General features: G+C 54.2%; 10 protein-coding genes across 10 annotated transcripts; 5 read left to right on the top strand and 5 right to left on the bottom strand.

Annotated features, from left to right (window-relative positions):
• Positions 1-19: 19 nt before the first annotated feature.
• J4E85_010672 (uncharacterized protein) lies at positions 20-729 on the bottom strand (the record flags this gene model as incomplete). The annotated part of the gene is made up of 2 exons (XM_051474878.1): positions 20-265; positions 331-729. 2 exons carry the CDS (start codon positions 727-729, stop codon positions 20-22), a joined length of 645 nt encoding a protein of 214 aa, XP_051321320.1.
• Positions 730-3,155: 2,426 nt separating this feature from the next.
• Positions 3,156-5,383, bottom strand: J4E85_010673 (uncharacterized protein; the record flags this gene model as incomplete). Its single annotated transcript, XM_051474879.1, has 2 exons — positions 3,156-4,120; positions 4,168-5,383. 2 exons carry the CDS (start codon positions 5,381-5,383, stop codon positions 3,156-3,158), a joined length of 2,181 nt encoding a protein of 726 aa, XP_051321321.1.
• Positions 5,384-6,537: 1,154 nt separating this feature from the next.
• J4E85_010674 (uncharacterized protein) lies at positions 6,538-9,105 on the bottom strand (the record flags this gene model as incomplete). The annotated part of the gene is made up of 3 exons (XM_051474880.1): positions 6,538-6,835; positions 6,884-7,286; positions 7,335-9,105. 3 exons carry the CDS (start codon positions 9,103-9,105, stop codon positions 6,538-6,540), a joined length of 2,472 nt encoding a protein of 823 aa, XP_051321322.1.
• Positions 9,106-9,769: 664 nt separating this feature from the next.
• On the top strand, positions 9,770-10,066 carry J4E85_010675 (uncharacterized protein; the record flags this gene model as incomplete). Its single annotated transcript, XM_051474881.1, has 2 exons — positions 9,770-9,854; positions 9,915-10,066. 2 exons carry the CDS (start codon positions 9,770-9,772, stop codon positions 10,064-10,066), a joined length of 237 nt encoding a protein of 78 aa, XP_051321323.1.
• A 1,443-nt stretch (positions 10,067-11,509) lies between these two features.
• J4E85_010676 (uncharacterized protein) lies at positions 11,510-12,338 on the top strand (the record flags this gene model as incomplete). Its single annotated transcript, XM_051474882.1, has 2 exons — positions 11,510-11,626; positions 11,910-12,338. 2 exons carry the CDS (start codon positions 11,510-11,512, stop codon positions 12,336-12,338), a joined length of 546 nt encoding a protein of 181 aa, XP_051321324.1.
• A 298-nt stretch (positions 12,339-12,636) lies between these two features.
• J4E85_010677 (uncharacterized protein) lies at positions 12,637-14,283 on the bottom strand (the record flags this gene model as incomplete). The annotated part of the gene is made up of 1 exon (XM_051474883.1): positions 12,637-14,283. The coding sequence occupies one exon, from the start codon at positions 14,281-14,283 to the stop codon at positions 12,637-12,639; it is 1,647 nt and encodes a 548-aa protein (XP_051321325.1).
• Positions 14,284-16,698: 2,415 nt separating this feature from the next.
• Positions 16,699-17,983, bottom strand: J4E85_010678 (uncharacterized protein; the record flags this gene model as incomplete). The annotated part of the gene is made up of 2 exons (XM_051474884.1): positions 16,699-17,447; positions 17,503-17,983. 2 exons carry the CDS (start codon positions 17,981-17,983, stop codon positions 16,699-16,701), a joined length of 1,230 nt encoding a protein of 409 aa, XP_051321326.1.
• A 473-nt stretch (positions 17,984-18,456) lies between these two features.
• Positions 18,457-19,064, top strand: J4E85_010679 (uncharacterized protein; the record flags this gene model as incomplete). The annotated part of the gene is made up of 4 exons (XM_051474885.1): positions 18,457-18,572; positions 18,677-18,785; positions 18,839-18,892; positions 18,942-19,064. The coding sequence occupies 4 exons, from the start codon at positions 18,457-18,459 to the stop codon at positions 19,062-19,064; spliced, it is 402 nt and encodes a 133-aa protein (XP_051321327.1).
• Positions 19,065-20,032: 968 nt separating this feature from the next.
• On the top strand, positions 20,033-21,599 carry J4E85_010680 (uncharacterized protein; the record flags this gene model as incomplete). Its single annotated transcript, XM_051474886.1, has 5 exons — positions 20,033-20,764; positions 20,878-21,215; positions 21,290-21,355; positions 21,419-21,472; positions 21,533-21,599. The coding sequence occupies 5 exons, from the start codon at positions 20,033-20,035 to the stop codon at positions 21,597-21,599; spliced, it is 1,257 nt and encodes a 418-aa protein (XP_051321328.1).
• A 2,559-nt stretch (positions 21,600-24,158) lies between these two features.
• On the top strand, positions 24,159-25,438 carry J4E85_010681 (uncharacterized protein; the record flags this gene model as incomplete). Its single annotated transcript, XM_051474887.1, has 3 exons — positions 24,159-24,216; positions 24,267-25,110; positions 25,162-25,438. The coding sequence occupies 3 exons, from the start codon at positions 24,159-24,161 to the stop codon at positions 25,436-25,438; spliced, it is 1,179 nt and encodes a 392-aa protein (XP_051321329.1).
• Positions 25,439-26,786: the final 1,348 nt, after the last annotated feature.

A 26,786-nucleotide genomic window follows, 5' to 3' on the forward strand; every position in this document is an offset into this window, starting at 1 on the left:
CAGTGTATGTACGCCCCACTTAAGCCTTGTTAGAGCCGCGCTTTGAGCCACTCGCAAGATCGGCAAGATCCTCCATGAGATCATTCCAGATCTGCTTTACCATACCCTCACCCTCTTCACGGGTCGAGGTGAATTTGTTAGCGACAGCCTCAGCGATACCCTGATAGCCAGACTGGTTTGTGTCGGACACTTCGGTCATTGCGGAAGGGGAGTGGATGTGGGTACCATCAGCGGAGACAGTGTAAATGGTGGGCTGCATGGGGATCTAAGAAGCATATCGTTAGCACTCTTGCGCGATAAGCAGAAACCATGAGTTGGGATAAGACTTACGGAATCCTCGCTCTCAGCACCCCGGCTGGCAACGTTGGCCCATGGGATGATAGGGACTCTGATGCCCATGGGCGCGCTTCGGCTCTCCAGGTCAAACTCCGGGAAGTGCATAAAGTCCAGGGTACTGGAATCGCCAACGGACTTTAAACTCCTCGATGTGTTAAAGCGGCGGACTTTGTTGCCGGTCTCCGTAGCCTCGGGGACTGGGATGGTTTGCTCGCCATGAAGGCGGATGGGTCCAGCCGAACGATTTGAGGCATAGGGCTTGTCGGTTGTGAGGAGCGACGAAGAGGCAGTCGAACCTGTCATTGACAGCTGGCGGACTGTGAGACGAGGGCCGAGAAGGCGGGGGCCGGCGAGGGCGCTGATGATGCGAACGCTAGGTTTTGAGGCGGCCATTGCGAAGATGTGTGTAGTGTTGAGGTATGGGGAAGTTGATGTGAACGAAATGCAAGTGCGCGCAGAGAGGAAGAAGTAGTAGTATGCGGAAGAAGCAAGACGAGCAATTAGTGGTAGATTATAAGACGATAAGGTTTCAGTGACGCAAAGATGCGGGCGTCAGTAAGCTTCGGAAGGCGGCGGGCAATGGGAAGCGCTATCAGGCGAACCGGTAGACAGGAACAGGTGTTGAGAGGACAGGAATGACAGCTGAGCTCGCGACACAGTGAGGGGAAGCTCTCCCTTTTCTAAGCCCTCGAGCCTCACAAACACAGCAGCGGCGACCACTCTTCGGATTCCTTGGCCTGCGTTCTGGAATCTCTACAGAGAGCGGTCAGTGAGCTGTGCTGTACAACGACTCAGGACACCCTCGTGGATTGTTCACTTCATAACGAGTGGGCACATCGGGGATGCAGCGTTGGACTCCGTGGTGCTCAGTGGATGGGAGCTTGCTGGGAGGGAGCTTGGGGCACCCACTATACTGCATGTGGCACAAAGGCTGGCCCGAACCAATGGAAGGGACCCACTCTAGCATGCCCAGCACGTCTCCCCCGCACTTTTGATCATGGTCGCAGCGTGCTCAAATAAACCGTCTGATGTCTTGATGATGACTACGGCACTCGATTGAAGTGAAAACATGATAGTCGATGAGCGTCCACGCATAGCATGTTCGTTCGTGACGGCGACCACCTTGAACGCAACGGCGCCAAAATGTCGGTGTAGCAGTTGTTGAGCGCACAGTTGCAGGGGGGATCGCCATAGGTTTAGCGATGTCGGCTCCCTCCCGTCACCATGCACACGACATACTTGTGCCTGTATGATCGGCTCTCCACCCAGTGCGCATAAGCTTCGGTGACACTTTACTGGGCAAATGAGGCGTGCGATAAGGAGATGCGCCCAGCCTATTCTGTTTTACCAAGACGTCAAGATCGGGGTCTTGTGATACCTGCATGCCGACCTTGCATGTATATACGATGCAATCTGGTTGTGGTGGTGTTGTGCTGGGCAGTCTGCATCTCGATGTCGTGCTGGGTCTGCGGCTTGATTCTACTATCCTCGCGACCAATGCTTGCAGCACAGACGGTCAAGGTCGACCAGAAGTTCGAGATTTCTGTCGCAAAGTCTTCCGAAAGGAGTAAAGTGAGGCTGTGAATTCCATGATTAGAAGCGTCCCACCCTGACTAAGATATACCACTGCCCCACTGCGCACCATGTCCACGTACCAAATCTGCACCAGCCGCCTCAAACCAACATTCCCACGCGACTCCACTTACCCAACGACCTCACCGCCATGTCTTTCTAAGTGGTTTTGATCAAGATTGAGTACCGCCTACTTTCGAAATTTGTCATCAACAAGACAAAAGTCGGCCTGATGGTCTAGTGGTATGATTGTCGCTTCGGGAAAATTATCCTGGATACAGAGTATCTGTTATGTGACAGGCCCCGGGTGTAAGTTGTCACAGCCTTGAACTTGTGAAGTTTAGAGTCTAACGTTTGTAAAGTCGAATCCCGGTCAGGCCCACTCTCCTTTTTTGCTCCTGCAAAGCTCACAGAAGCTCCGCACTCTCTGCGTGATTCTCTGCATCTTTTTTTTTAACCCCCTATTTGTATACTCTGAGATTGGTGTCCAGCTTTTCCAGAAAATGCTTTCTCTTGCTCTGCATGTTTGCTGCCTCCAGACGTGGGGACGATGACGCATATAACACCTGGTACAGCTTACAACGCGTGTCTTCGCATCTTCCCTGAGGGTCTTAGGGAAAATATAGCATTAGCCACCATCATAACGTCAAGTCCTACAATTTGCCCATCTATATGCGCCCATGCAAAGCACAAGCCTACGAAACGCGCATTCAGTAACCAGGCTAGAAACTCTCTTGTGCTTGCTTTCACACACACGCGGTACACGAACACAAGCGAACACACGTTGCAAACCATGCGCTTCTAGAATAACAATTACGCGAGATCTCCGTCTGGCAGCCCAGGTTGCATGATTAAACTTACATACGTCAGGATAATTCTCCAGCGTAGCCAAAGCACCAGTCACACCACATCTCAAAGAACCAAGATTAAAGTGAAGGCTTGAAGCTACATTTCGTGTGGTATATACTATGGTCTAAATCAAGCAATACAACGCCACCGAGCAAGGACGGCTACAAGCAGGCGTCGAGGCCCATAATCTGCAAAACAAAACTCCTCGATAGTCTCCAATCCGAGGGTATCAATGACCCTTAGGCGCGTACGAAGGCAATGAAAGTGGTATCCAAACAAAAAACATGAAGTGACAGAAGGCACAAGCGCGCATGGTTCGTAGGAACAAGTCGTGAATGCGTTGCAGAATCGTAAAGAGATGAGGGCCGCCAGTGAAAGCAGAGCGTGAAGAAGGACGGTTACCGTCCGTCGTACGAGTCACTAACCCACCCGCTGTTGTTTCCACCAGCGTACATGGGCTGTTGACCGCTCTGCTGATAGTCGCTCTCTTCTTCAAAGTACTCGCCTCCACTAGAAGCATCGAAACTGCTGCGACCGCTGATATCGCCATCGTCGTCAGGCGGCCCAGCTGGGAGCTGATCCCACTGAATGCCCGCGAGTGCTGGGTACTGAGCGAGAATGGCAGCAGGCAGGAATGGCTGTGGGGCTTGCATGCCCCCAGCCTGAGGGAACGACTCAAAGCCAGTTTGCCCGGGCATCATGCTACCAAAGTTTTGAGCTGGCATTGGTGCGAACATGCCATTGCCATTGTTCAGCTGCTGGTTCTGGCCGTCCCATTCACCCTTCTCGCGCGCCTCCTCTTCGAGTAGCGGACGGATACACACGCGGCCTGCCTCGGATCGGAAGTGACGTCCAAGAGCATCTGCACGGGCGAATCGTCGACCGCAGCCCCAGTTGTTGCCATTCTTGAGGTTGCCACGGCAGACAAACTTCTTCTCGCCCGAATGGAGGCCTTCATGTCGCTTGCGATCGTGTTGGCGCGCGAAGGCTTTCCCACAGACACTGCAGACGAACGGACGCTCGTCCGTATGTGTGCGCAAATGCGATCGGAGGTTGTAGGCTCGAGTGAAGCGCTTCGGACACAGCGTGCACTGGAAGGTTGCCGGATGCTTCTGTGTGCGCTTTGGGTTGGAGCCATCCGCGGGCGCAGGTCGCGACGGATCTGCAAGATCCAAGATGTAGTCGCGATTGGGTACGCTTGATGTGGAAGAACGACGCGAGGATTTATTCGAGGGCGAAGGGGAACGAGACTTGGCAGCGTGGGGGGAAAGTGAGCGGTTCACGTCCGAGCCTGGTGTTGATGCGCGCGAGCTAGCACTGCTGAAAGGATCGGATCTGGCACGAGTTCTGTTCCGGCTGCGTGCTGTTTCGCTGTTAGAAATGGCTGGTAGGTTTCATTGGACTGCTTACATCTGTCTGGCGGGCTCAGCGCATCTATTTGATGCTCGGGCTTGGGTGGCTCAAAGCTTGCTTGCCGTGAAGGCGGTGCAAAGTCAATGTTGATCTCCGGCGGCGACATGGCGTCGGCCTGACCGAACTCGGGCACAGGCTGGTTCAGTGAGGGGAACGGCTCGGCTTGACCTGGGTAGCTATTCATGTCTGGAGGCGCATACGGGTTCATGTTCTGGGTGAGACCAAAGGTTTCGGGCTGGAATTGCGGAAGGACTTGTTGATTCGTCGGAAGCAGACGAGGCGAGATGTGAGGGCTGTTACCCGCGCTCATGTGCGCATTGCTGCTGTTCAGGTTGAATCGGTCGAATCCTGGAACAGGGTCCTGGAATAGCTGGGGGTCGTTCTGTGCATTGATGAGGGGTGACGGCTGCTCATTGTCCAAGCTGTCCTGGTGGTGCAGGTACGGCGAGTTGTGCACCGACGATGCGTGTACAGAGGACGCAGCATCGCTGTTGCCCCTAGACCTCGACCTGTGCTGGCCAAACCCGCCCGCCATCTGCCCCCATTCCGTAATCTGACCGTAGGCTGCGTTGGGGTCTAATGACGTGTGTCGCGAATGGCCGGGTGATCTGAAGGGGCCTTGGTTCAGGTTCGGCGAAGCATGTGGGCTCGGAGAATGGTGGTTGTTCATGTTGGGCAGCAGGTGCGGCGGGGTAGGCGCGTTGTGCTGTGTGGCTGCCATCTGGTGCATAAGATCGGAAGGGTCGATGGACTGGTTGTGTTGCGGCTGGCTGTCGAGCATGTGCGGGTCAAGCGTGTTCCCAAGATACGAGGGCAGCGATTGGTTCTGGCCGAGGTCGTTGGCCTGGAAGAAGTTGGCGTAGTCGGCGTTGGTGGAGTTGGCGATGTCGAGTGGGTCGGGCGAGATGTTGCTGCCTTGGGGGCCGAATTGCGGAGTGTTGTGCTGCGAAATGTTCTGCGCAGCTTGGAAGAAAGCTGGATCGGCAAAGGTGTTCTGCTGGGGGAATGGCTGGCCTTGGGTCGTGGTGAGGAAGTGCGTGTTGTTTAGCCCCGCGCTGGTGACGGCGTACGAGGATGGGTCTTGAGCAGGATCGAAGCCCAGGCCGACGTTGTGCTGGTGCTGGAAGGGCGCATGTGGGCTGGGCGAGGGAGAGTGCGCCTTATGAATGCGCTGGCCGACGGAGGGAGAGCGCCCTCGCTGTTGGATGTCCATGATGTAGGTGCTGGATTCGCGTGTGCCCAAGAATAGGTGGGATGTGGAGGAGGGAGCCCTGGAGGCCGCGCTTGGGCCAACGTGGAGAGCTTCGTAGACACCAAGAATCAACGGCCGGCTGTGAGTGGTCGAATATCCTCCAGGTACACGCAATGTCGTCGGGTTACTGGCTTGTCTGCTGAGGCTGGTGAGTGTGAAGGAGGCGCAGTGTAGTCGTCGGTCGCAGGACACAGCCCACCTCACGAAGAGCGACGGCGCTGGAAGCGGCCTAGTCCGCTATAATTAGCCCCGCAATGGGAGAGCCCGCTGCAAAGTTCCTTGTGTGTTCCTTGGTTTCAGACTCTTGAGAGACGTGAAACCACGAGCTAGGGGATGCGTTATGCGTTGTTCTTCTGCCCGCCGGTGATGACGTCGGGAGCAACGCGGGCGAGGGCGCTGGACGTGGGCGGTAGCAATGGCGACAAGCAAGCGCGGCTGCGAGTCCCTGAGAGATACGCGCTGGCCGACGTGGATCGTTGTCGCGTGATAGTCGCAAAGCAATTCGCGGGTTTAGGTTCGGTGGAATAGAGCTGACCGCTACTGGCATTCGGTCTTGGGGAATCACTGTGTTCAACTGCTCACTCCGCCCCAGCCTTATACAACGACTTAGCTTGCGCATATTCACGCGGGCCGTCCATTGGTGAAGCGTCTAATAGCCGGCTACGGCGGGCGGTCGACGACACCGCTTGAGAACATCAAAGTGATGCCGAGCCGTCACAAAACGTTCGAATCACACCCTCGGCGACCAATCCGACGGGCAACACTACTGGCCCAATTTCACACACCGCGCGATTCTTTGGCGCGAAGACCATTCGGCGAGCCGTCGCGTCCCTGAGGTCATTACCCGTAGGCCCACTGAGCGTTCTCTGCACTGCCTCGCTCGAACCAACGTCGCAAGGCGCACTTTCTCAAGGCGTACTCCCATGTCCCCACAAACCAAGCCCTCGCTCCTATGCTCGACAACGTTGTGAGATGCATTACTTAGCTACGATAATAATAGCATATTTGGTCCCAATCGTGTGTTTTCGCAGAGCCGCACAAGTGCATGTGCATCGGGTCCACATCTCGACCATATACTACTTGTGCTAATAGCATGACGCTTCAGGCCACCAAATCTACCCAAACTTTAGGCCTTGTGCAGGGTCCCACCGCCCATCTTGTGGAGGACCAGCAGAAGGTCGAGCGTTCCCGGATGATGTAGGCACCCCACCAAACCGGATTCCAACTTCTGGTGTCCACATACCAGACGGCGGGGGTACATTTGCTCTCGTGGGTGTCGGGGCTGCCAAAGGTTCTTCCGCATGTGCAGTCGCACCATAATGCGGGTTTTGTGCATCTGCCGCTTTCTGCTGATGTAATGAGGTTGTCGTTGCTTGCTGGAGGCCGAGGGAGCTCATTCGAGTAGTGAGATCGCTGGAACCATTAGCACAGGCGCTGGAACTGGTCGTTGCATTTGCATACCTTTCTAGATGTGACGCTTCTGACTTGCGATTGTAAGCAAAAGTGCGCGCCTCATCCCGGAATCGATTCACGATCTTAGCTAGGTCATTGTAAAACTTTCGCCCAACGTCGAGATTCGAAATGATCTCCTTGTACTTGAAGTATGCGTTTTCTAGATTTTGCAACGCTTGCTCACGCTTCTTGGTGGATTGATCGCCACGACGAGCGATCAAGAACGCCGCGTTTGCGTCTTGCAGTCGCTTGATAGCTTCTGCCTGCTCCTTTTCTTCATCTTGGATCATGTCTTGGTCGGCGTCGTACATCTGAAGACGCTTGTCGAAAAGCCCTTCAAACTGCACAGCCTCGATTGTCTGCATAGGGTACTCCCGTTCTAAGCGAGCAGCTTCGCGCAACAGCTCCGGATCTAGCCTACTGTCAGGACATGGCTCATGTAGGGATGCGTGAAACTTACTTATGTCGTCCTGCTTCGCCTTTGTTCGCAACGCCTCGATCTTCCGCCGTCGCCTACTCTCGAGCCTGCTGACTTCATTGAAGCTGCCACGAAGCTTGCCGGCCTCGCGCTCGACATCGCCAGTGATGGCCGGTCTCCGGCCGCTCGGAACATAGTTTTCGAGTTCGTGATCTGGTCCACTGAGCAGTCGTATGAAGTGCTCATTCTCCTTCAACTTCGTCTTTACGATATTATCACTGTTGGTAGCAGCCTTGAAGTAGCCGTCGATTTCGTTGATCTGGGCATAGAGCTTAGGCGCTGCTTGCTCTGCAGGTGGTCGTGTCCAGCGTTCTGTGCCAAACTTGCGTCGTGCGCCTTCGTCCTCTGTCGCTTCGGACCTCAGGATATCGACACCTTCTTGATATATAGCTTGGTCGGTGTACATGAGCTTCTTCGTATCCTCCATTGAGCGCAAGAGACGATTGATGCCATCTTGTTGACGGATCTCTTCAGCGTGCGCTACAAGACCAGGGGGAAGTCCTAGTGGCTTCTCAAGAGCCTGCAAGGAGCCGGGCAAGTTTAAGCTGCGGAGTACCTCGTGAATCTTATTTGTCAATGACTCTAGCTCTTCTACGATGGTACCGTTGACTAATCGATCCCGGCGGTCTACGTAGATGCTAGCAGCCAGATGTACTGAGTAAGGCACCAGCTTGGAGAAGAGCGCCGGGCCAAGCTCGCCGCGCTCTCCCAGCATCGAATTGGACTCGGCTATCTCCTTGGGGACTCTCGAGACTACCATGTTGGCTCGATCCAGGATCTTGAGCTCTGCCTTTGGTGGTACAGGTAGCAGGTAGATCATGTCATTGTCCTTCTCGGCCCGCTTCAGGTCCTCCGTTATCCGGTTCTTCAAGCCGTTGAGATCTGCAAGCACAACTTTGTTGATGTAGCGCTGCTCCTTGAGAGCCTCGTTGACGCACGTAAGGCTGTCGCGTAGCCGTGCGACCTCCTCGCCATACTTGCGCTTCTCGAGAGAATCGCAGGCTGCGCGGTATTGTGCAGCAGCCGCAAAGTGGTGGTGTTTTGCCGTCATGTGATGTATCCACTCGCTGCTGATAGCGTCCGATTGTATGCCTGCGTCTCCCGCCTCGTTGTATAGATCGGATACGCGGGCGGCTAGTTTGGCGATGGTCGCGTCTTTCATCCCGTCCTTGACAGCCTTCTGCCAGAAGCACTCCTGTCCTTGAGCCAGCATGAGCTTTTCCAAGCACTCGAGTGTCATGAGGTCCATGTCTTCGGGTGGCTCTGTCCGCAGCTCCGGCAGGATGGTATTCCTCAAGTGTGACAAGACTCCGGCTGCGAGGCAGAAGTTGTTGGCTGCCATCTTCAGCCCGTCTGGTGTGCTCCGGTTCGACGACATGGCCAGCTGGGAGTACATGGCCGCGAGGTTGAACATGATGTTCGCGAGTTCGAAGCGGAGGTTGTTGCGCGATGTCGGGCGGCTCGTGTTGTATCCCAGCGCAGGATACCAGGGAAACTCTACGCCGATGTCGATGGGGAACTTTCCGCTCAGCCATATCAGCTGCGCGGCGTACTGGTGCAGCTTCGGGATGTTGCTCGGGTGGGGTTCTTGGGCGTGGGTGGCGACGGACCGCAGCTTCTCGATGGTCTCGAGGTCTTTGGTGAACATGTCGGGATGCTGGTCATATTTGGAGGATATGTACTGCTTGATGGCGTCGGTGAGGTTCACAGAGTGCGAGCGCCGGAACGGGAGGAACAGGATGTTGCTGGCCATGGTGCGGGTTGTGTCGTCTGCTGGCTGGCTGCTATACTCAAAGTCATGGGCAAGAAATGTTTGGCCGTGTTTACAGGCGGCAGTGGGCGACGTCACCGCCCAACCGCCTGGGCGTGCGAGGGATGCAGCTTGAGCCCCGCGCTAGCCAACGTGGGGCGGCCGCGGCCTCAGGGTTCAGCAATTCACCTGCAGGAACGGGCTCAGCACATGCGAGACTTGGACATGGCAATTTACGCGTCGCCGCATCCAAGACACCGTGTCCCCATGTCTGAACACCGGCGAGGACACCTAATCGTCTGCTCCCGGACCCTCACTGAGCATGTTTCATGCCGCCAAAGTATCGCCATGTCAAACGAGACACGGACATTGTACATACATGGCTGAGGCGCGCGCGGTTCCACAACCCGGAAATGTCGTGATGGAGGCTCAATATGTCGGCGGGGCGCGACGGCAATCTATAACAATCTAGCCGAATTGCACCACCATCTTGAAACTTGCTCATCCGCTCCTCGCAACGTCCTTCCGCTAGTGATACGTATATATACTAGACACAGCTCCTCTCTTCGCGGTTATCAAACAAACACAACCACGCCACATCACAGCCCCGCGACCCGCACTGAACCTCGAAGTTTGCCAGCAACACCACCTACAAACCTCGTACATCATGACGCACACCTACAAGTTCAACGTTGCCATGAGCTGCGGCGGCTGCTCTGGCGCTATCGAGCGCGTCCTCAAGAAGCTCGAGGGTCAGTTTCCGATGCAGCATGCGCCGGCGGCCCAGGGATCATGTTCTAACTACTCCACAGGTGTTGAGTCCTACAACGTCTCGCTCGAGAACCAGACCGCCGAGATCACCGCCGCCGATTCGCTATCCTACGACACCGTCCTCGAGAAGATCAAGAAGACTGGCAAGACCGTCAAGTCCGGCGAGGCTGACGGTGAGGCCAAGGACATCTAGAGAGTGCAACGTAGCATGCACCTACGACAGCCTTTTTTCTATATTGTTTTTGGGTCAACGAGCGATGGATTTCACGGCTGTGTTTGCGAGCAAGCTCTGACTTTGAGCTGCCGCCACGGCCCTCTACATCTGGTGCGATGTTGTAGACGCAGCGAATAAATGAAGAATACCCTCCCACCCTAAATCCACACCTGACTATGTGAGATACCAAAATCGCTTTCGGGTGTGATGCAGGTTAAGACATGAATAATGTAGCACGTTCGAATCATTTCAGGGGGTTCCGATAGAGTCAAGAGCGGTGCACACGCGCCATCACAGTCCCCAGCGTCGCGGCATCTCGGTGTTCCACCAGATTGCTCCTGCCCCAAGCGGCGCGCAGACGTCACATGCCACGAGCTGAAGCCGGGTCGCCACGCATCATCGAGAAGCCACCGTATCCAGGCTCCCTCATTACAATTCCCATTGCTATCTTGGTCACAACAAATCTCCGGCCCTGATGTAATTCCGCGACAGCTGACCAGCAGAATCTGGTGCCTGAGCCTCAAGGCGCTCCGCCGGACCTCTTAGCCTTGAGCTCAATCTGAACGTCTCCGACTTCTTCCTTTAACTCCGCTCACAGCCACCGTCTAATCATCTTGGAGTTGTTTCAATGCGTTCAAGTGCTTATCCGTGTTTTCGGCGCTCCCGTTACGCGTGCCGCTTACCGAACGCGTTCGTCCACTGGCATGGATGCGAATTGCGATGCCTAGTCTCTCATCACGGCAGTTTACGAGGTGAAGAACAGGCAGCTACATCTGAACTGGAGCTACCATATGCGATACACGTATTCAATGTGATTCGAACGCAAAGCGATATGGGCCTGTGTACGCCTTGCTGCACGATAGGAGTCTGGTCGGGAGCAGTCGGTCACGAACGGCTTCTAACCGGACTGAGTCAGCGAGCTTCCAAGGGCACCAAGGGGCTGAGCCGCACCACACTAATGCAGATCATCGTATAGTGGGGGATGCGTATCCGTATGACGCTTGACCATACTCTTGCCCTGTTCAATTCTACCTTGGTTTCAGGGATGTACGAGAGCTTACTGCCTGGAATATATAAAGCCATCCTGAGGCCGCACGGTAATATAGCCATACACATCCAGCTCATTTGAGCAAAACACCTATTCATCAGTCAAGTTCAATCTCCACTCCATCATACCAACCGTCACATTTCCTCATGCCGTCTCCACCAAGAAGCGCAATATCATTCCCAAGTCAGGCCGACCTCTTCTATTTCTGCACCACCTCATCAACCTCCGAAGAAGACCTCAACATCCACTATGCACCTCCATCAAAATCCTCATTACGCATCGGCGTGCTAGTACTCAGCAACGACCAGATCCAACTAGCCGACCTAGCCGCACTTGACCTCCTCGCCATGATGGGAAGAAACAGAATCAGCAGAATGCACGCCACGGCATCCGCCCTCGACTCGGCCGTGGACGAAATCGACATTCGATATGTCAGTGTGACCGGAGAGGGGAGTTTTCCTGTCACGGCTGGCACGCGAATGCCGGTGACGGTGAGCTAAAGCTTCGAATTGCTCCGTATCGAACCCACGAATCGACACGACAACACCCAGCCCACCCATCTATCCATCCATACCCTTCCAAACAGCCATCTCCTCTGGCCAAGAAGAGCCACCCTTTTTGGTCGATGCTGGATTCGCCTGGTCTTGACTACACTTTTATAAAGTAGTCATCTCTGACAAGTCTGGCAGGGAGGTAAAGGTCAACAACGAGCCCCTTACCCACTATTCGCTTCAACTTCTTTTTCTCGCGTACTGTGACTGACGTTTTAACTAGAACTCGTTTGACAATGCGCCTCAATTCGACATCCTCGTCATCCCCGGCTCCTTCTCAGCGACCGCAATGCCGGTAGAAGCTACCTCCTTCCTCACCTCGCAATGTCTAAACCCCAATCTCATTGCCATCATGAGCATAGCCTCGGGGATCTATCCCCTCGTCCAAACGGGCATCTTACACGGCACACGAGCCGCAGCACCCAGATCGCTACTCCCTATGTTGCAGCAACAGTATCCCGACACGCTGTGGCAGCATGGCTCCTGGGCCCGCCACGAAAAAGTGTGGTCGAGCAACTCGGCCGTTTCGGCTCTCGATATGGTGTCGACGTGGATGCGCGAGTACTTTTGGGATAGGAGCGAGACGGTTGACTTTGCGCTTACGGCGGCGGGTATGGGCTCGCTTTATGACTATAATCACTGCGATTATTGATGATTTTATGGGGATGGTGAGCATGGAATGGCGTTCTTTTGGATATCATCTCAACTCTGTATAACAAGGGCACTATTTTTTTGGCAGGAATGAGGCGTTCTTGGAATGTTATATAGATTTGTATGAGGTTTTGTCGCAGATATGCATGTGGAATCGTGACTGAGCTTCCTTGTCAGTTGATTGTAACCACGGAAAACCATGAAGAGCCATATTCCCCCCACACGAGGATATTTTCATATATAATGACCCATCATCGCCCCCTTCGTTCCTTTTGACAAATTCCCACGCTTGGGTACCATTACCCAAAACCATGCATAGCCATAGCCATAGCCCTAGCTTGGTCCTCGTTCCGCCAGGCACTCTCCTTGACCTTCTTCTCCCGCCTGAGCTCCACTGTCGAATCAGTGCTAAAGCTCGATCGTATGTGTGCTTCATCACAACTAGGCCTTCTGTCCTCTCCGTCTCCATGGGTGCCGTTGACTGCAGCAATAGCTTCGTGTGTAACCTGGCCCAAACTGAGATGCATGGACGACATGAGTAGGGCGTCTATATCGGTACTATCGATTGTTTCGTCGCCACTATCCAGACTCATTGCCGCTGACGCTAGGAGGTGGTGGTGCGATGCCAGACTGCTCGCTTCTCCATGCGCGGAACGAAGTTCGGAAGATATACTACCGTCGCCGCCTCGCATGTTGATCATGGGATGAGGAATTGCATCGGTTTGCGCGCGGATGCCTTGCAGCCAGGCCATCGTTGTGGCATCTACCGTTTTGTGGTCATAGTAGGTGTTGAGACGTGAGTGGTACGGATATCCCAGTGCGGGATTGAATGGTAGGACCTCTCCATCGCGGCGGCGGACGTATAACTTCCCCTCGCGATCTGGTGGACCGAATCTTGCTTGCGGTGTACCTGCTGCGTCGCTGGGGGTGAAAGTGGGTTCCGGTTGGTGGTACGTGGAAGAGTTGGAAACAGGAACAATCGGAGGCTCAGCGGCTCGCGTTAGAGCTTTTGGTGATGGCGAACGTGCGCGAGGCGGGTGTTGAAGCCGTGTAGCACCTTTCAACCGAGCAGCGTCTTGAGACGCAAAGTCGATGACTTGAGGATCTCCAGTGGACGTCTCATCATCTGTTTTTCTTCCCCACCTCCCTCTCTTTTTCTTAGTCTCCACCTTCTCGACTTTCTTCGCCCTCCTGCCTCTTGGATGCTCCCAACCCCTGCTGTCCGACTTCTTCCCATCATCCCCACTAGTTTGCGGCCGATCGCGGCTGAATATAGTCCTTTGTTGTGGTGCCGGAGTTGACATGAACATCCCATGGTTTGCTGAAGAGGCTTTTCCACTTCTTGGCCACCCAGTCGCATCGGCACTCATTCCCGACTGCTTTACCGGAGGCTGTCGCTGTGAATACGTCTTGTACTTGGGATCCGAAGGAGCAGCGAGGATCAGGCGTGTGAGTTTTCCTGCCTTGGAGAGGACTGTTTGTAAGGAGTGCTTGCGCTTGATGGAAGCTGGCTCAAAGGCTGCTGGGGCTGGCACAACAGACGGGTAGCCGATCGTGTGAATGCGATCGCTTTGCTGTCGGGGCATGACCTTAGCTTTAGCTGTGATAGGACCGTGGCGAGGCAGATATTGCGAAGGTGTCGGTGAGCTGGTAGGGCGATAATCTCCCACAGCTCCCGGGCGCTGCAAATCATGCCGTCTCTCGATTTGCTGGCGCCGCATTACTGCAGTGACGCTGTCGTCCGGTGAGATAGTGTCCAGATCAGGCTCTCGCGATCCCAGTACATCCTGCTGCTGCTGCCTGACGTCTACATCGCGTCTACGATCTGCTTCCTCGTGCCAATCTCGCTGTGCTTGTATACGTCGAACCTCGCGCTCACGCTCAACCCTTCTGTACACATCGGTCTTATTCAGATCCAGAAGGTCAATTAGCTGATCATGCCCCATATTGGCGGTTACCACGGAGGAAATTGGATGGCTATCGTCGGTGTATTCGGAGGCATCATCGTCATCATCTTCATCGGGAGGATCAGTTCGCAGAAATCTGGGTGGATTCGGCGGAGGGAGTCTTGGTGGCGGAGGAGGGTTATTTCTATCCCATCTTTTCTTGTCCCTCGGACTAATTACATGGCTTTGAGCTGTGCCATCAATATTCGAAGTCTCCTGCGATCTTACAGCATCCCATGGCCTATATTCAGTCTTCGTTTCCGGTTGTGAGGGGCTTGTAGAGCCACGCGCATCGTCATTCTGAGGGGAAAGCGCACTTCGAGAATTGAGTTGAGCGAGAGCCTGGTCGATACGAGGCGAGCGGTGTCCATTCATCACTGGTACATCAGCTCCGCCATGAGTTGTATGATGTGCTCGAACGGTAAATGGGGTCATCTCCGGGGATGTTGGTACGAGTGGGGATAGCTGAGCCCCAAAGTACTGATACAAGACTGCATCAGCACGAGCTCGGGGAACAGAGCTATCGTCCGTGCCTGCAGAGTCTGGCGTATTCGAGCCTGGCCTGACGTCGCCCCCTCCAACGGGGAATTGACCATGTCGTCTAGTGTCAATAGGCGATGATCTGGCTGGCAGTCCTTGTGCTGTCCTTGTATAGTCATTATTGCGAGTTGTGGAGAAGTGCGATCGCACACTTCGCGCCGCCTGACTTTCCGGGTGCACAGCTTGATTGATTGTAGGGAAGTCCTGCACAATAGCATCCTTGCCAGGAAGATGTGGCATAGAAGTTGAACCAGGGCTTTGATCAGAACCTCCAGTATCAGGTGTCTTCCAGAGTCCTTTCAAATTCCAACCACCACCACGGAGACGCACCATGGGTGGCGATCGACCCTGATCTAAAGAGACTCGGCTTTCGGGGATGGCCTGCATATTGGGCGACATTGGAGGAGACTGCGGGGCGAAGTAGTCTTTCTTGTTTGAAGGTATGTAGTTGCCATAAACATCTCTTCCGTTATTCAATGGGGACACCGGGCAAGCAGGTCGAGCAAAAGGGCTGCTGGGTGGTGTATACTCTTTGTTACCGGTCGACAGGGACGTTGGTGGGAAAAGTGAGAGGGCAGCGTGTCTGGGAGGGAAGGGGCGACCAGAGTTGCTGGAGACCTGTCGTGGAGGATCCGGTTCCTGAAGCTCAGAGGTATGGAACCCTTGTGCCAGCCAGTCGGACACTTTCGTATCCATCGTCTCGACACTGTAGTCAGAGGCTGGTGAGCTGTGCTCAGAGCGCGTTGTGTGATAAGTGTGGATGGCAGAAGGTGGGCCGTCGCGACTTCCTTGTTGTCCCGGCACGCGCCCTTGCACCACTATCTGCTCCACAGCATCCCCGCTTCTCTCACTTAGTCGCAATGGTTCGGAATAGTTGTCTCCATCGCTCGCTTCATATTCGAGTTCACTGAAGCAGCCGTCTCCCGGAGCACCACCACTGTCACTTTTGAGCCCTCTTTCAGTCGATGTATCGCTCCCTTCCCAATCATCCCAGAGCAGACACTCTCTCTTGTCACTCATGTCCTTTCCTTCCAAGTTGACGCTGACCAGTCTCTGTTCTGTTTCTGTCAACTCCCGGTCAAGTTCGTCGAAAAGGATATGTGAGGCGGGAGACCATGGAACACTAGTTGCATTCGTATGCTCAGAAATGATAGCGCGCAGCCTCTTTTGATATGCTGAACCGTGTCGTAGTTGGCTGCGGACAGGTATGGGCGGTGGGCTTATATGCGGCTCTGCGGGACACGGAATCATGATGGTGTGCCGGCAGAAAGGCCAAGACAATGGACACGATTAACATGCAAGGTATATAGCCTAGCAAAGGGTGTGAAGTCTAACGCGTGAAGCATGTGCACTTTAGGAAGGGTGCGCCTGCATGACCGCGGAACCAGGGCGAGTGGCGTGGGCGTTTGTCAATTCCAACCTCAGCGAATGGGGCTTCGCTCACTTGAAGAATGTAGACACGTCAACTCACCGTTATTGGCGGTGCTCATGACTTCAGCGTATGCGGCGCTGCGTTTGCGATGCTGACCGCCCTGTTGGCATGCTTTGTTCAGGAGACCTGGCAACAATGCACCTGTTAGAAGCAATGCTCTCCTAGTAGTATATTTAGATAATCATGTAAATGGTGCCTCTCAAACAAGTGCTAAATCTGCTCGCACTTGCGACAGCCTATAGGAAATCAACCATATTGCCCTACAAACGCCAAAGCTTTGATGCTGACAGTGCCCGAAAATGCTGCCCTGTGCGTACAAACGTATGAACAAACAGAACAGGAGTGCTCACTGGGATATTTCCACTCCTAACCCATGACTAAACGCCCGGTAATGATGCCGATCGGTTCCTGTGCATTGAGAGACGAAACGCAGATATTTACCGTCACTCGACCTCGTTCTCTATCTTCCTACCCTCGTTCTTCAGTTTCTGGTGGACGGCTTTCAACGACTCGAATGTCAACATGGTCGTGACTGCAGCAGGTACAGCACGGACCATGTTAGTTCCCATTCCGTTGTAGAAGGCTCTCCATCCCTCTTCCTGGAGGATTACTGTGCATGTTCGCAAGATACCGCGATAGCGGGGTAGGTTTATCATACCATCCGACGAAGCCGTGCCAGGAGGGCGGGTATGAAAGCGGTCGTGCTGGCCTCCTCGAAACGATACATTATTATCGGAGTGCGAGGGCAGCGAACGTTGTTGTGTTTGCAGACGCGTGCGTAAAACTTCGTGTGGATATGTCGCCGAGGTCGCCGTCATCTTACTCAAGACTGTTGCCAGTGCAATAGCAAACCAATGCACATCCTCAGTCTTGCTGTCTGTCTGGCCCATTTCCAGGCCAGTAAACTTCATCTTGAGGAACTCGTATAGCGGGAACTGAATAGCGACGTGGGTGAGGCCAAGAAGCGCAGGTGTAAGGCCCGAGTAGAAGGAGGCAATGCCTTCCTTGAGGTACATTTTGCGAAAGGCGTCAAAGGTGCTGGTGTAGTGCCATGGCGGCCGGTGTTCGGGAGATGCGCGGGCGCTGACCTGGGACATGAGTCTTGTCTTGACGACCCATATGGGGTTGGTGACTAGCGTCGAGCAGCCACCAGCAAACAACGAGGCGATGGTCCTAGCAAGCCATTTGTTCTCTGTGACATCAATCTGGTCAGCAAAAGAAATCAGGCGCCCATATATATTACTAACCCATCTGAGGATAGAGAACATTTTTCGTCGATTCATAAGTGCTCATGTAGACGGCCCAGGTTGGAATGTACCCAAGCAGCATGGGCCCGAGTCCTCGGTACAGGCCGCGGATACCATCCTCGATCCATATGACTCGCGCAGTACCAGTGAGGCCTTTGTATACTGTGCGCGTTGGCCCGGTGTATGTCCTGGGGCGGAAAGAGCCTTGCGCCTGCAGGCGGGTCTTGATGACATCGAGCGGGCACGTCACTATGCCCGAAGCAACTCCGGCAGACGCTCCGCACAGAGCATTGACGGAGCTGTCGGGGAGCTTGGAGACCCTGACGGCGAGGGCGGCGACGGGCGAGCTCCAGGTGCGCTGCTGATTTGGGGTGGACATGTCTCGCGGTTCGACTGTCACGGCGGAAGGCGCATACCGGTCGGGAACGTTAGGCGGGGACGGCGGCGCGGGTTCGTGTGTCGACATGAGGGGTACTGCCATGGCCGACTTGTTAGAGAGCTTGAATCAGAGGGCGGGGCGAGAGGGGTGGGCGCATACAGGCCGTCGTCCCCTGTGCGGTGCCTCAGTGTTGCGGAAACCCCGCAGCACTTGAGTAACACGATGACTAGCGATTGTTCGGCTCCATTGACAGGCGGACGGGCAGTGAGGGAGTCGTGGTGAAAGCGTTCAGTCGCGTGCGGGCCTCGTGCCAGGATATGCGCTCGGAAGCCGGGTGTGAGAGGGCGGTTGTGGGCAGACGTCAGAGCTAGGTTGGAGCACGAGTGAAGTTGCTCTGGCGGGTGGGGACAGGCCGCTGATTAAGACCAAGGCCTGCGGCGGGCCAAGCGCTGCCCGCCGGCCTATTGGCGTTCGCTTCTTTCGCATTACGACCTCACCACCTCCGACCGTCAAAACTGCAATTGACGACAGCACCCGTCTCGACCCCTCCGATCCGCCGTCGAACACCCGCAATCATGTCTGCCCCGTCTCTCGCCCCCTATATCATGAAGCGCCCGTGGCTGCAGCGCTGGATGAAGCCGCTCGCCAACTGGTACTGCAACGCCGCCGGCTACAGGCAGCTCGGCCTGAGGTACGGAGCCCCGATTCGGACGCGGTGTATACACGAACATAGAAGGAGGCGGTGGAGAATATGGCCGATTCTGGAATGATGGGCTGACGGGATTTGTGATGCAGGGCCGATGACTTGCTCCCCGAGGAGAACGACGTAGTTCAGACCGCCCTGAAGCGTCTCCGACCGCAGGAGGCCTACGACCGTGTCTTCCGTCTGCGCCGAGCTTTCCAGGTACTGCCGAACAAGATATACAGGACATGGCAAATGTGGCTAATCTGCGGCAGCTCTCCATGTCCCACCAGCTTCTGCCCAAGGAGGAGTGGACTAAGCCCGAGGATGTAGGGATATCGCTTCGAACCCGAATACCAGATGCTGACAATGCAAAAGGACACACCATACCTCGCCGAGCTCATCACAGAGATCGAGTCCGAGATGGCCGAGCGCGAGGACCTCGAGGCCATGGTCATCCAGAAGAGGCAGAAGAACGCCGCCCAGGCCACCGGACACTAGAATGTATATACCGAGTCTGGGGGAATCAATTGGAGCTTGGTGGATCGAGTCTGAGGTTGCGCAATAGATTGTACCATACCAACACATTTCGTACAGGACTCCCCTCTGTTGCGCCTGGAAATACGTTTCTTTTTTCCAATATGATTTCAAGAGCTTTTACGAATGCGCGCGTGCTCAGCCGCGGGCATTCGTCTCGCAATCCATGGAAAACGACTTATCGGGGAGGCGGCCATTGCATGACGCCTGGTTTTGGCTTCGGAAAGCAACGCACAGATACAACCGGAAAATGATGAATGACATGCACCTTCTATGCACTTCATAGGAATCGTCAGGCATGAAGTGATGAGCTACTGCACGACTAAGACCGAAGACATGGAATTGCCGTGATGGTAGATAGAACATGACCGGCTGAAAGACGCGGGAGAAATTCACTTGAACAACTATCTCAGATTCAAGAAATGAGTACCATTTCTGCATGCCAATGCCGAACTTGCAGTACGTTATAGCATTTGCTCTTGGAAAGGGGAGAGCGACTACGGGAATCCGAAGTTACTATTCCGTCCTTGGTCACCACAACTAAATGCTCGAACAGGAGGATACCTGCAAATTCGCAGGATTTCGTGTACTCGATTAAGCTTTTTTGCACCTCGCCATGTTTCTATATAGAGCGAGTGATATGCCGATCCTCTCGCATACGACAGATGCGCAATGTCAGGGTTCCGGATATGTCAGCGCCACGCTGTCATGTGCCCAGGCGTCAGCTCAAGAATAGCTTCCCGCGCATCGCGTCAGGCTCCCCACTTGCGCAACTAACAATGCACAATCATTGACCCGTTTTCATGATTGCAATAAGAGTTTTGAAGCAAAGAGTACGTTGTCGCAGTCTCGCAGCTGTCCCATTCTTAACCCTATGACGTCAGACTATCCCATTCACCAGAACGGTTAACGGCCTGTACAACCCTCACACCATGTCTTTGAGACGTTCTGCTCGCGTCGCCAGCAGTATTGTACAAGCCCCGTCAGATGCCAAAGTTCAGAATGGTGTTGCAAAGTATGAGAAAGCTAGCAAGGCGAGTGTACCCACGAAGAAGCGCAAAACCATAACAACATCTGCGCCAACATCGGACGAGACGAAGAGTAATGTTACTGCGAATGGAAAAACAAACGAAGACAAAGTCGTAGACTCGGCAGATTCAACTTCAACGCTCCCTGCGACACCGCTCCCCAAGAAGCGTAAAACAGCATCAAAATCAGCAGCGTCATCAGAATCACCACTCAACCCACCCCCTTTCACACCCACACCTGCGGGTGCCAGCATCTTCTCCTCAGCCCCCACATTCTCACCTTCAGATCCAACCACCCGTCCAGCAGAGCCCCACACAACAAACGCCAACCTAGCCACGCCCAACGGATCCCACGTAGTGCAAGCCTACGCATCCTCCCCCGCGAAACCCACCGACCCTTCTCCAGCCAAGAAAAGGAAAGCAAAGGAACTTGTTCCACCAGACGTTGGTGCCATTCCACCCGCGAGCACGAACATCGATAATCTGTTGAAAGAAGCAGAGGACTTTCTTATCAAGACGGATCCTAAACTGGAAAAGGTGGTGCGAGGGCATCAATGTGGGATTTTTAGTCCGGAGGGGCTGAGGGAGGTGGTGAGGCCGTTTGAGGCGCTGGGGAAGGGGATTATTGGACAGCAGGTATGTGGATAGTGATATGAGTGAGCTGGTAGATAGAGTCTGGAGCACACCGTCGCAAGTCATATACAAAGAAGGCTTTAGAATGAACATGCAAAACTAACCATCCCCTACAGGTATCAGGCCAAGCCGCATCATCCATCCGCGCAAAGTTCACCGCCCTCTTCCCCGACACCCACCCGTCCTTTCCAACGCCCACTCAGGTCCTCACAAAGGACATCGCAACGCTGCGTACAGCAGGTCTCTCACAGCGCAAAGCCGAGTACATCTACGGCCTAGCCGAGAAATTCGCTTCTGGCGAACTCTCAGCCGAGATGCTGGTTAGTGCCAGCGACGAAGAGCTCATCGAGAAGCTAGTAGCGGTGAGGGGCTTGGGGCGATGGAGTGTCGAGATGTTTGCTTGCTTTGGGTTGAAGAGGATGGATGTTTTCGCGACTGGAGATTTGGGTGTACAGTGAGTTGAGTTTTGTGCGCTTGAGAGATCAGCGTATGCTTCTTTGATGGATAATGTGACTGATGTGTTTGCAGACGGGGTATGGCCGTGTACGCGGGCCGCGATGTGAATAAACTGAAGGGTAAAGGTGGGAAGTGGAAGTAAGTTTTTGTTCATCAAGCCCTCACACATCAGTGTAACATGGACTAACGGACGCCATGCAGATACATGACGGAGCAGGAAATGCTCGATATGGCTTCCAAGTTCTCGCCTTACAGGTACGTCAAACTCCAGTGCAAGCTTTCAATGGCAACAAAACTAATATTCTCCTCTGCCAGGTCGTTGTTTATGTGGTACATGTGGCGAATTGCCGATGTGGACGTTAATGTGTTGCAAAAGACTTGATTGTCGGGAATAGCTTTCCTATGGAGAAACGTTGGTCACTGCAGTGGAATACGCATGTACAGTATGAGGCCTATGTGTTGTAGTGGAGTCGATGATCTGTTTGGTGGAGATGCAATGTGGGTCGAGGACGGTAGACTACATCCATCGTGGATGGACAAGGTGTATTATATAGCAACGCTCGACATTGGCTACTGCGTTGGTATGCAACAGATTGTGGCTTGCTTCCAGTGGCGAAGCTCTCGCCACGATTATTTACAAACTGTTGTTGCTGTGTAGGCATGGGATGAAATGCTGGAGAAACTCAGTATCGAGACAGAAAATGCCAATGTATGGTGCACAGAGCCCTTTCATGTGGGCAATGATGTCCCGCAAGAGATTCGCATGTAGGCAGGTCGAGAAATATGTTGTAGTAAATTGGAGTGATGTGAGAGGACCGAAACAAGAGCAGCCTCTGCTGATGACCCAGCAAATGTTTGGTTCACCAGAACACTGGCGCAAAGTTTGTATGCGTGAACTGTCAGTAAGACCCCGCAAACGCATAAACTAAGAAACTAGGTCAAACATGTTCGTATACTCGGCTTCGTGTTCCCCTCGAAAGTGAAATGTTACTGATGTACGATGTCGCAAATGCCCATGATGTTCGAAGTCGCGAATTGTGGAGGGATCAGAGACGGACCCACTAATCGGCCAGAAAGGCTTATTTCAGTACTGCCGCAAGATGAGGTCGGAAGCGAAAAGCGGCGCGAATGAGGAAGGCTGCAGCGCTCGCTCCTTGTATGTAAAAAGTAAGCTCAACGAAACGACATTGACCACGGGCATCTGTGAGGTCGGCAAAGTGGACTAATATTTAGAGTTGATGACTTCAGCCCATCGATGGAAGACTCGAACACCTAGCTCTCAGAGGAGGATGAATCGTTTCACAATTCTACATTACCTTAGACATCTATTGACTGTTACTTGTGTGTTCGTCTGCACGGCAGTGCGACTGTTGAGTTTCTTCGTTGTAGGAGGTGGTGGACCATTCTAGAAAAAATCCGAGACTGAAACAATTGTAACTGCCGACGTCATGGCAGGAAACATGACGTTGTGCGTGCGGCGCAAGTGGACCTCTGGAGCCCCAGGCTGGAAATGAGAGGTCAATCAATGCGCGTCAAGCAATAAGCTTGGCAGGAAGGATCGAAGGTGAGGCTGTCGCTTGGGGTGGACGATAAGCGAGATGGTTCATCGCAACAGCCGTCTGGAGAACGAGAATAACGAAATGAGGCGCAATGCAAAAGTTGGGGCGATATGGATATAAAGGAGAGGCGAGTGCACATGGCCGAAAGCAGCAATGAAGCTCCAGCGCGCAAGGTCGTGGTGTAATTATAACCGCTGTTGGGGTTCGCATCTCATGAGATTGCAACGGCTGCGCTATACCTAACTCGGGTCTGGCCCATCAAGGGTGTAACCGCATTGAAACCATTGGACAGGGGTGGCGGATATAGTAAAAGGCCGCGTAATAATCCACGGTGCTTGTTGTGTTTCGTGTCGGCCAGACAGTGGCAAAAGAAGACTCTGGATGGGCGGGCATGGAGCGAAGGTGCCGCATTGCCGCGTAGTGAGCGGTTACCAGCAAAACTAACAGGTCCGTCGACGACGGATGGAGACGTTGGGGAGCAGCGGAATGGTGCGGGCACAGTAGCGGACGGCCGTCTCCTAGGGCGACAGAGCGGCGATCCAGACGCCACCCCTGTTGTTGAGGCTCACGCATGAGAGGCTGCTGTTTGCGGACGCTGCAAGGTGCTTATCAGGGCAGGCAGAGGGTTCAGAGCTTGAAATTGGGAGCAGCGTGCTCGGCACGTGAAGCTAAGAGCGACAAGCAGCGTGCGGTGGCAGGCGACGGGCGACGGGCGGCGAGGAGGCATCATGGATAATGGATGCAGAGCTGTGGTAGCCCTCGCCTGTCAAACCACTCCGTCCGCGCGCTCGGTACGGCCGCCGTGGTGCAGTCATGGCAACACGATGCGGGTAGCCACGAGCGTGCAGCATCCACGGCACTGCTGGCGGTGTCGTCGCGCGCAGGCGGCGAAACCATCTGCACCAGCAACCAGTGCGTGGCCCCAGGCCCGCTTGCAACATTCACTCTGGCTTGCTTGCTTGATCGATGATGGTGGGCACGCTCTGGCCGCCTATGATCTCCACCCGGCCTCACTAGCGTCATTAGCGGCTGCCCGGACTGGCACCACCGCGCTCCCCTTTTCTCGCGCCTGCTCCCATTAGAATGCCCTCCTGCCCTTTCTCTCTCAGTCTTCACCCACACTCGCTACCGACGACCGCGCCTTCTTGATCGCGTCTCTGGGACTACTCTATTTAATACTGCCTGCTTTACTTGTTAATTCTTCCCCTCGCTCCAGCATCTTTCCACGCTCGACAACCAGCCCGCAGCACCCGCACAACTGAAACCGGAACGAGCAGTCTTAATATCCCAGGTCCGTGTTGCCAGTCCACATTTCTCAGTCGCCTCGTGGACGCGCCCGCTGACTTTTCCTCCCAGTTACCACACCACTTGCACTACACAAAATGCCTTCCATGATGAAGATCGCCATCCCGGCCCTGGCTGCTGCCAGCGGCGCGTACGGTATGCCTTCTAACATCAGACCGCGTCAACATTGACTGACAACACCCCAGCTGCCTGCAGTGTCTCCGCCACCACCACCATCCAGAATGCCGGTGACGCCAGCGCCATCGCTTCCTGCTCAACCTTCTCCGGTAACATCGCCATTGCGACTGGTACTACCGACGACATCTCCTTCCCCGGCGTCAAGAAGATCAAGGGTGACTTGATTGCCGACACTGCGACCGAGCTTAAGCAGATCAGCGCCAGCGACCTCGAGGAGCTCGACGGAGAGATGATGCTCAACGACTTGACCCGTCTCAACGCCGTCAACTTCCCCAAGCTCAAGGCCATCGACTCCATCAAGTGGAACGCCCTGCCCGCTCTCCAGGAGATTGGCTTCACTGGCGAGGTCACCAAGGCCAACAAGGTCGACATCCAGAACACCGCTCTCCGCTCCCTCAAGGGTATCAACATTGAGGAGGTCGACACTGTCTTCATCGCAAACAACGGTTACATAGATGAGATCTCCATGCAGCTCGGCAACGTCTCCACGTCGCTGACTCTTGCCGACAACAACGAGGCCGTCAAGGTCGAGCTGCCCAACCTTATCTGGGCTAGCAACCTGACCTTCCGTTTCTGCGGTTCCGTCTCAGTTCCCTCCCTCGAGCGCCTGAACGGCTCCCTCGGTCTCTACAACAACGGTTTCGAGTCCTTCTCCGCTCCCAACCTTACTTCCGTCGGCGAGGCTGTTGCCCTCGTCGCTAACGAGAACCTGTCCAACGTCTCTTTCCCGGCGCTCACCAAGATCTCCGGCAACCTCCAGATCGCCAACAACTCCAAGCTCATCGAGATTGATGGCTACCCTGTCCTTAAGAGCATCGGTGGAGCTTTCGACATGAGCGGTAACTTCACTGAGTAAGTTTGCCTCGTATTCGCTGTACAACATGCCTTGCTAACAACTGCCAGCGTTACCACCCCCAAGCTCAACAGCGTCTCCGGTGCCTTCAACCTCCAGTCCACTGACAACGTCACCGAGACCTGCAAGACCTACAAGCCCCTCAAGGACAAGAAGCTCATCGAGGGTGGCTACAGGTGCGAGGGCAAGCTCATCGACCCCGCTGGTGAGGGCCACAAGGGTACCAAGCAAGGTGACGGTGACGACAAGACCGGCGCTGCCACCACCCTCAGCGCTGTCAACGGCGCCCTTGGCCTCGCCGCCATGGCCGCTGTTCTCCTTCTCTAAAAAGCTTATGACGCTGGCGTTCCATCATAATTGCATAGACTACCCCCACCTGACTTTCTTTGATAGCGTATAGCATCAAGCGAACAGGCGCTGACGCAGGAGTTCAGCATTTGAGGACTGAAGGGGCATCGGGCACGGTTTCATGGTTCAGCATGTAACAATTGAATGTATCATTTGGCTACGAGGGTCGAGCAGCCTGTTAATTCGCAGTACATATATGTCTGCCCCGCGACACGGTGTGCAGAATTGCAGGAGGAGTTGCTTTATTTGGGATAGTGGCATACAGTCTTTCTTAAATCTGCTCTGCGTTTTCTTGTGATGTGTTGAAATTACCATGTGCTTGTCTGGAAATCCTACGTCACGCATTGAGGCCTTCCAAGGTTTGCGAGCCTCACCGCCTATGACTTGAACTTTGCTTTTCGCCGAACGGAGCTTTCAAATGTGTCATGTCTGTCCATGTCGTCTCATCAAGCCTTCACAGTGTTTCTCAAAAGGAGGATGAAACGCCAACAGTGGTGGGTATTGGCGCATGAGCTTTGACCTTATTGACGCGACGGACATCGATCATGTCATAGTGTTGCCAAAATTAACTGACAAGTGCAAGGGCAAGCGCTCGAAGAACAGCTAGGGCTTCTGTCGAATGTGGTACAGGAGCTCAGCTCAATCCATCTTCCCGCATAACTTGATCCCATACCTTCTGAGACTGTCTTGCGCCGCTAGTTGGCAGCGCACCTGCAACGACGTCCATGCATTCCAAGTAGAATATTCCATACCGCATTGTCGTTTATACCTGAACTCTATTTCGGCTCTTGAATATCTAAGACGAGGCTTTCATGTCTCGAATACCTAGTTCAGGCATCCCTTCAGTTATGGGTGGTAAGACGGAGAGCGGGCTCTAAAGTGCGGGCCGCAGTCACTAAGTTCGTATAATAGATGATGTGGGTAAACGAGTGAGCTTCTCTCGTACATATCGCAGACATGTCCCATGCACGACATTCTGTACCACGCAGCTTCTTTGTTAGGAGCCGGGGGCGCCGCCGGTTTGGTGTTCCCAGCACATGCTTTCACGTGCGGTTACCCAAGAAAATGGAAGGCACGCACGCAGGGCCCAATCGCTACGGAACAAGTATATTGAGCAACGTTCTAGGCTGACCTTGTAACATTGGCACTTCGTTGTGGTCTCCGGTGAATTATGAGAGAATTACCGTCTATCATATTTCCGAGGCGTCGTCATCAGCGGCACTATCGCGATTGATCTGCACTTAGCGTCATTCGCATGCTCGTCGCGCTCAACGGTAATCTGTACTGAACGAATTGCTTCTGCAACGCAATTGCGCCTGTCGTTCAC

Source organism: Alternaria conjuncta (genome assembly GCF_024043145.1).
Source record: "Alternaria conjuncta strain BMP 0040 chromosome Unknown scaffold_25, whole genome shotgun sequence".
Classification (NCBI taxonomy): domain Eukaryota; kingdom Fungi; phylum Ascomycota; class Dothideomycetes; order Pleosporales; family Pleosporaceae; genus Alternaria; species Alternaria conjuncta.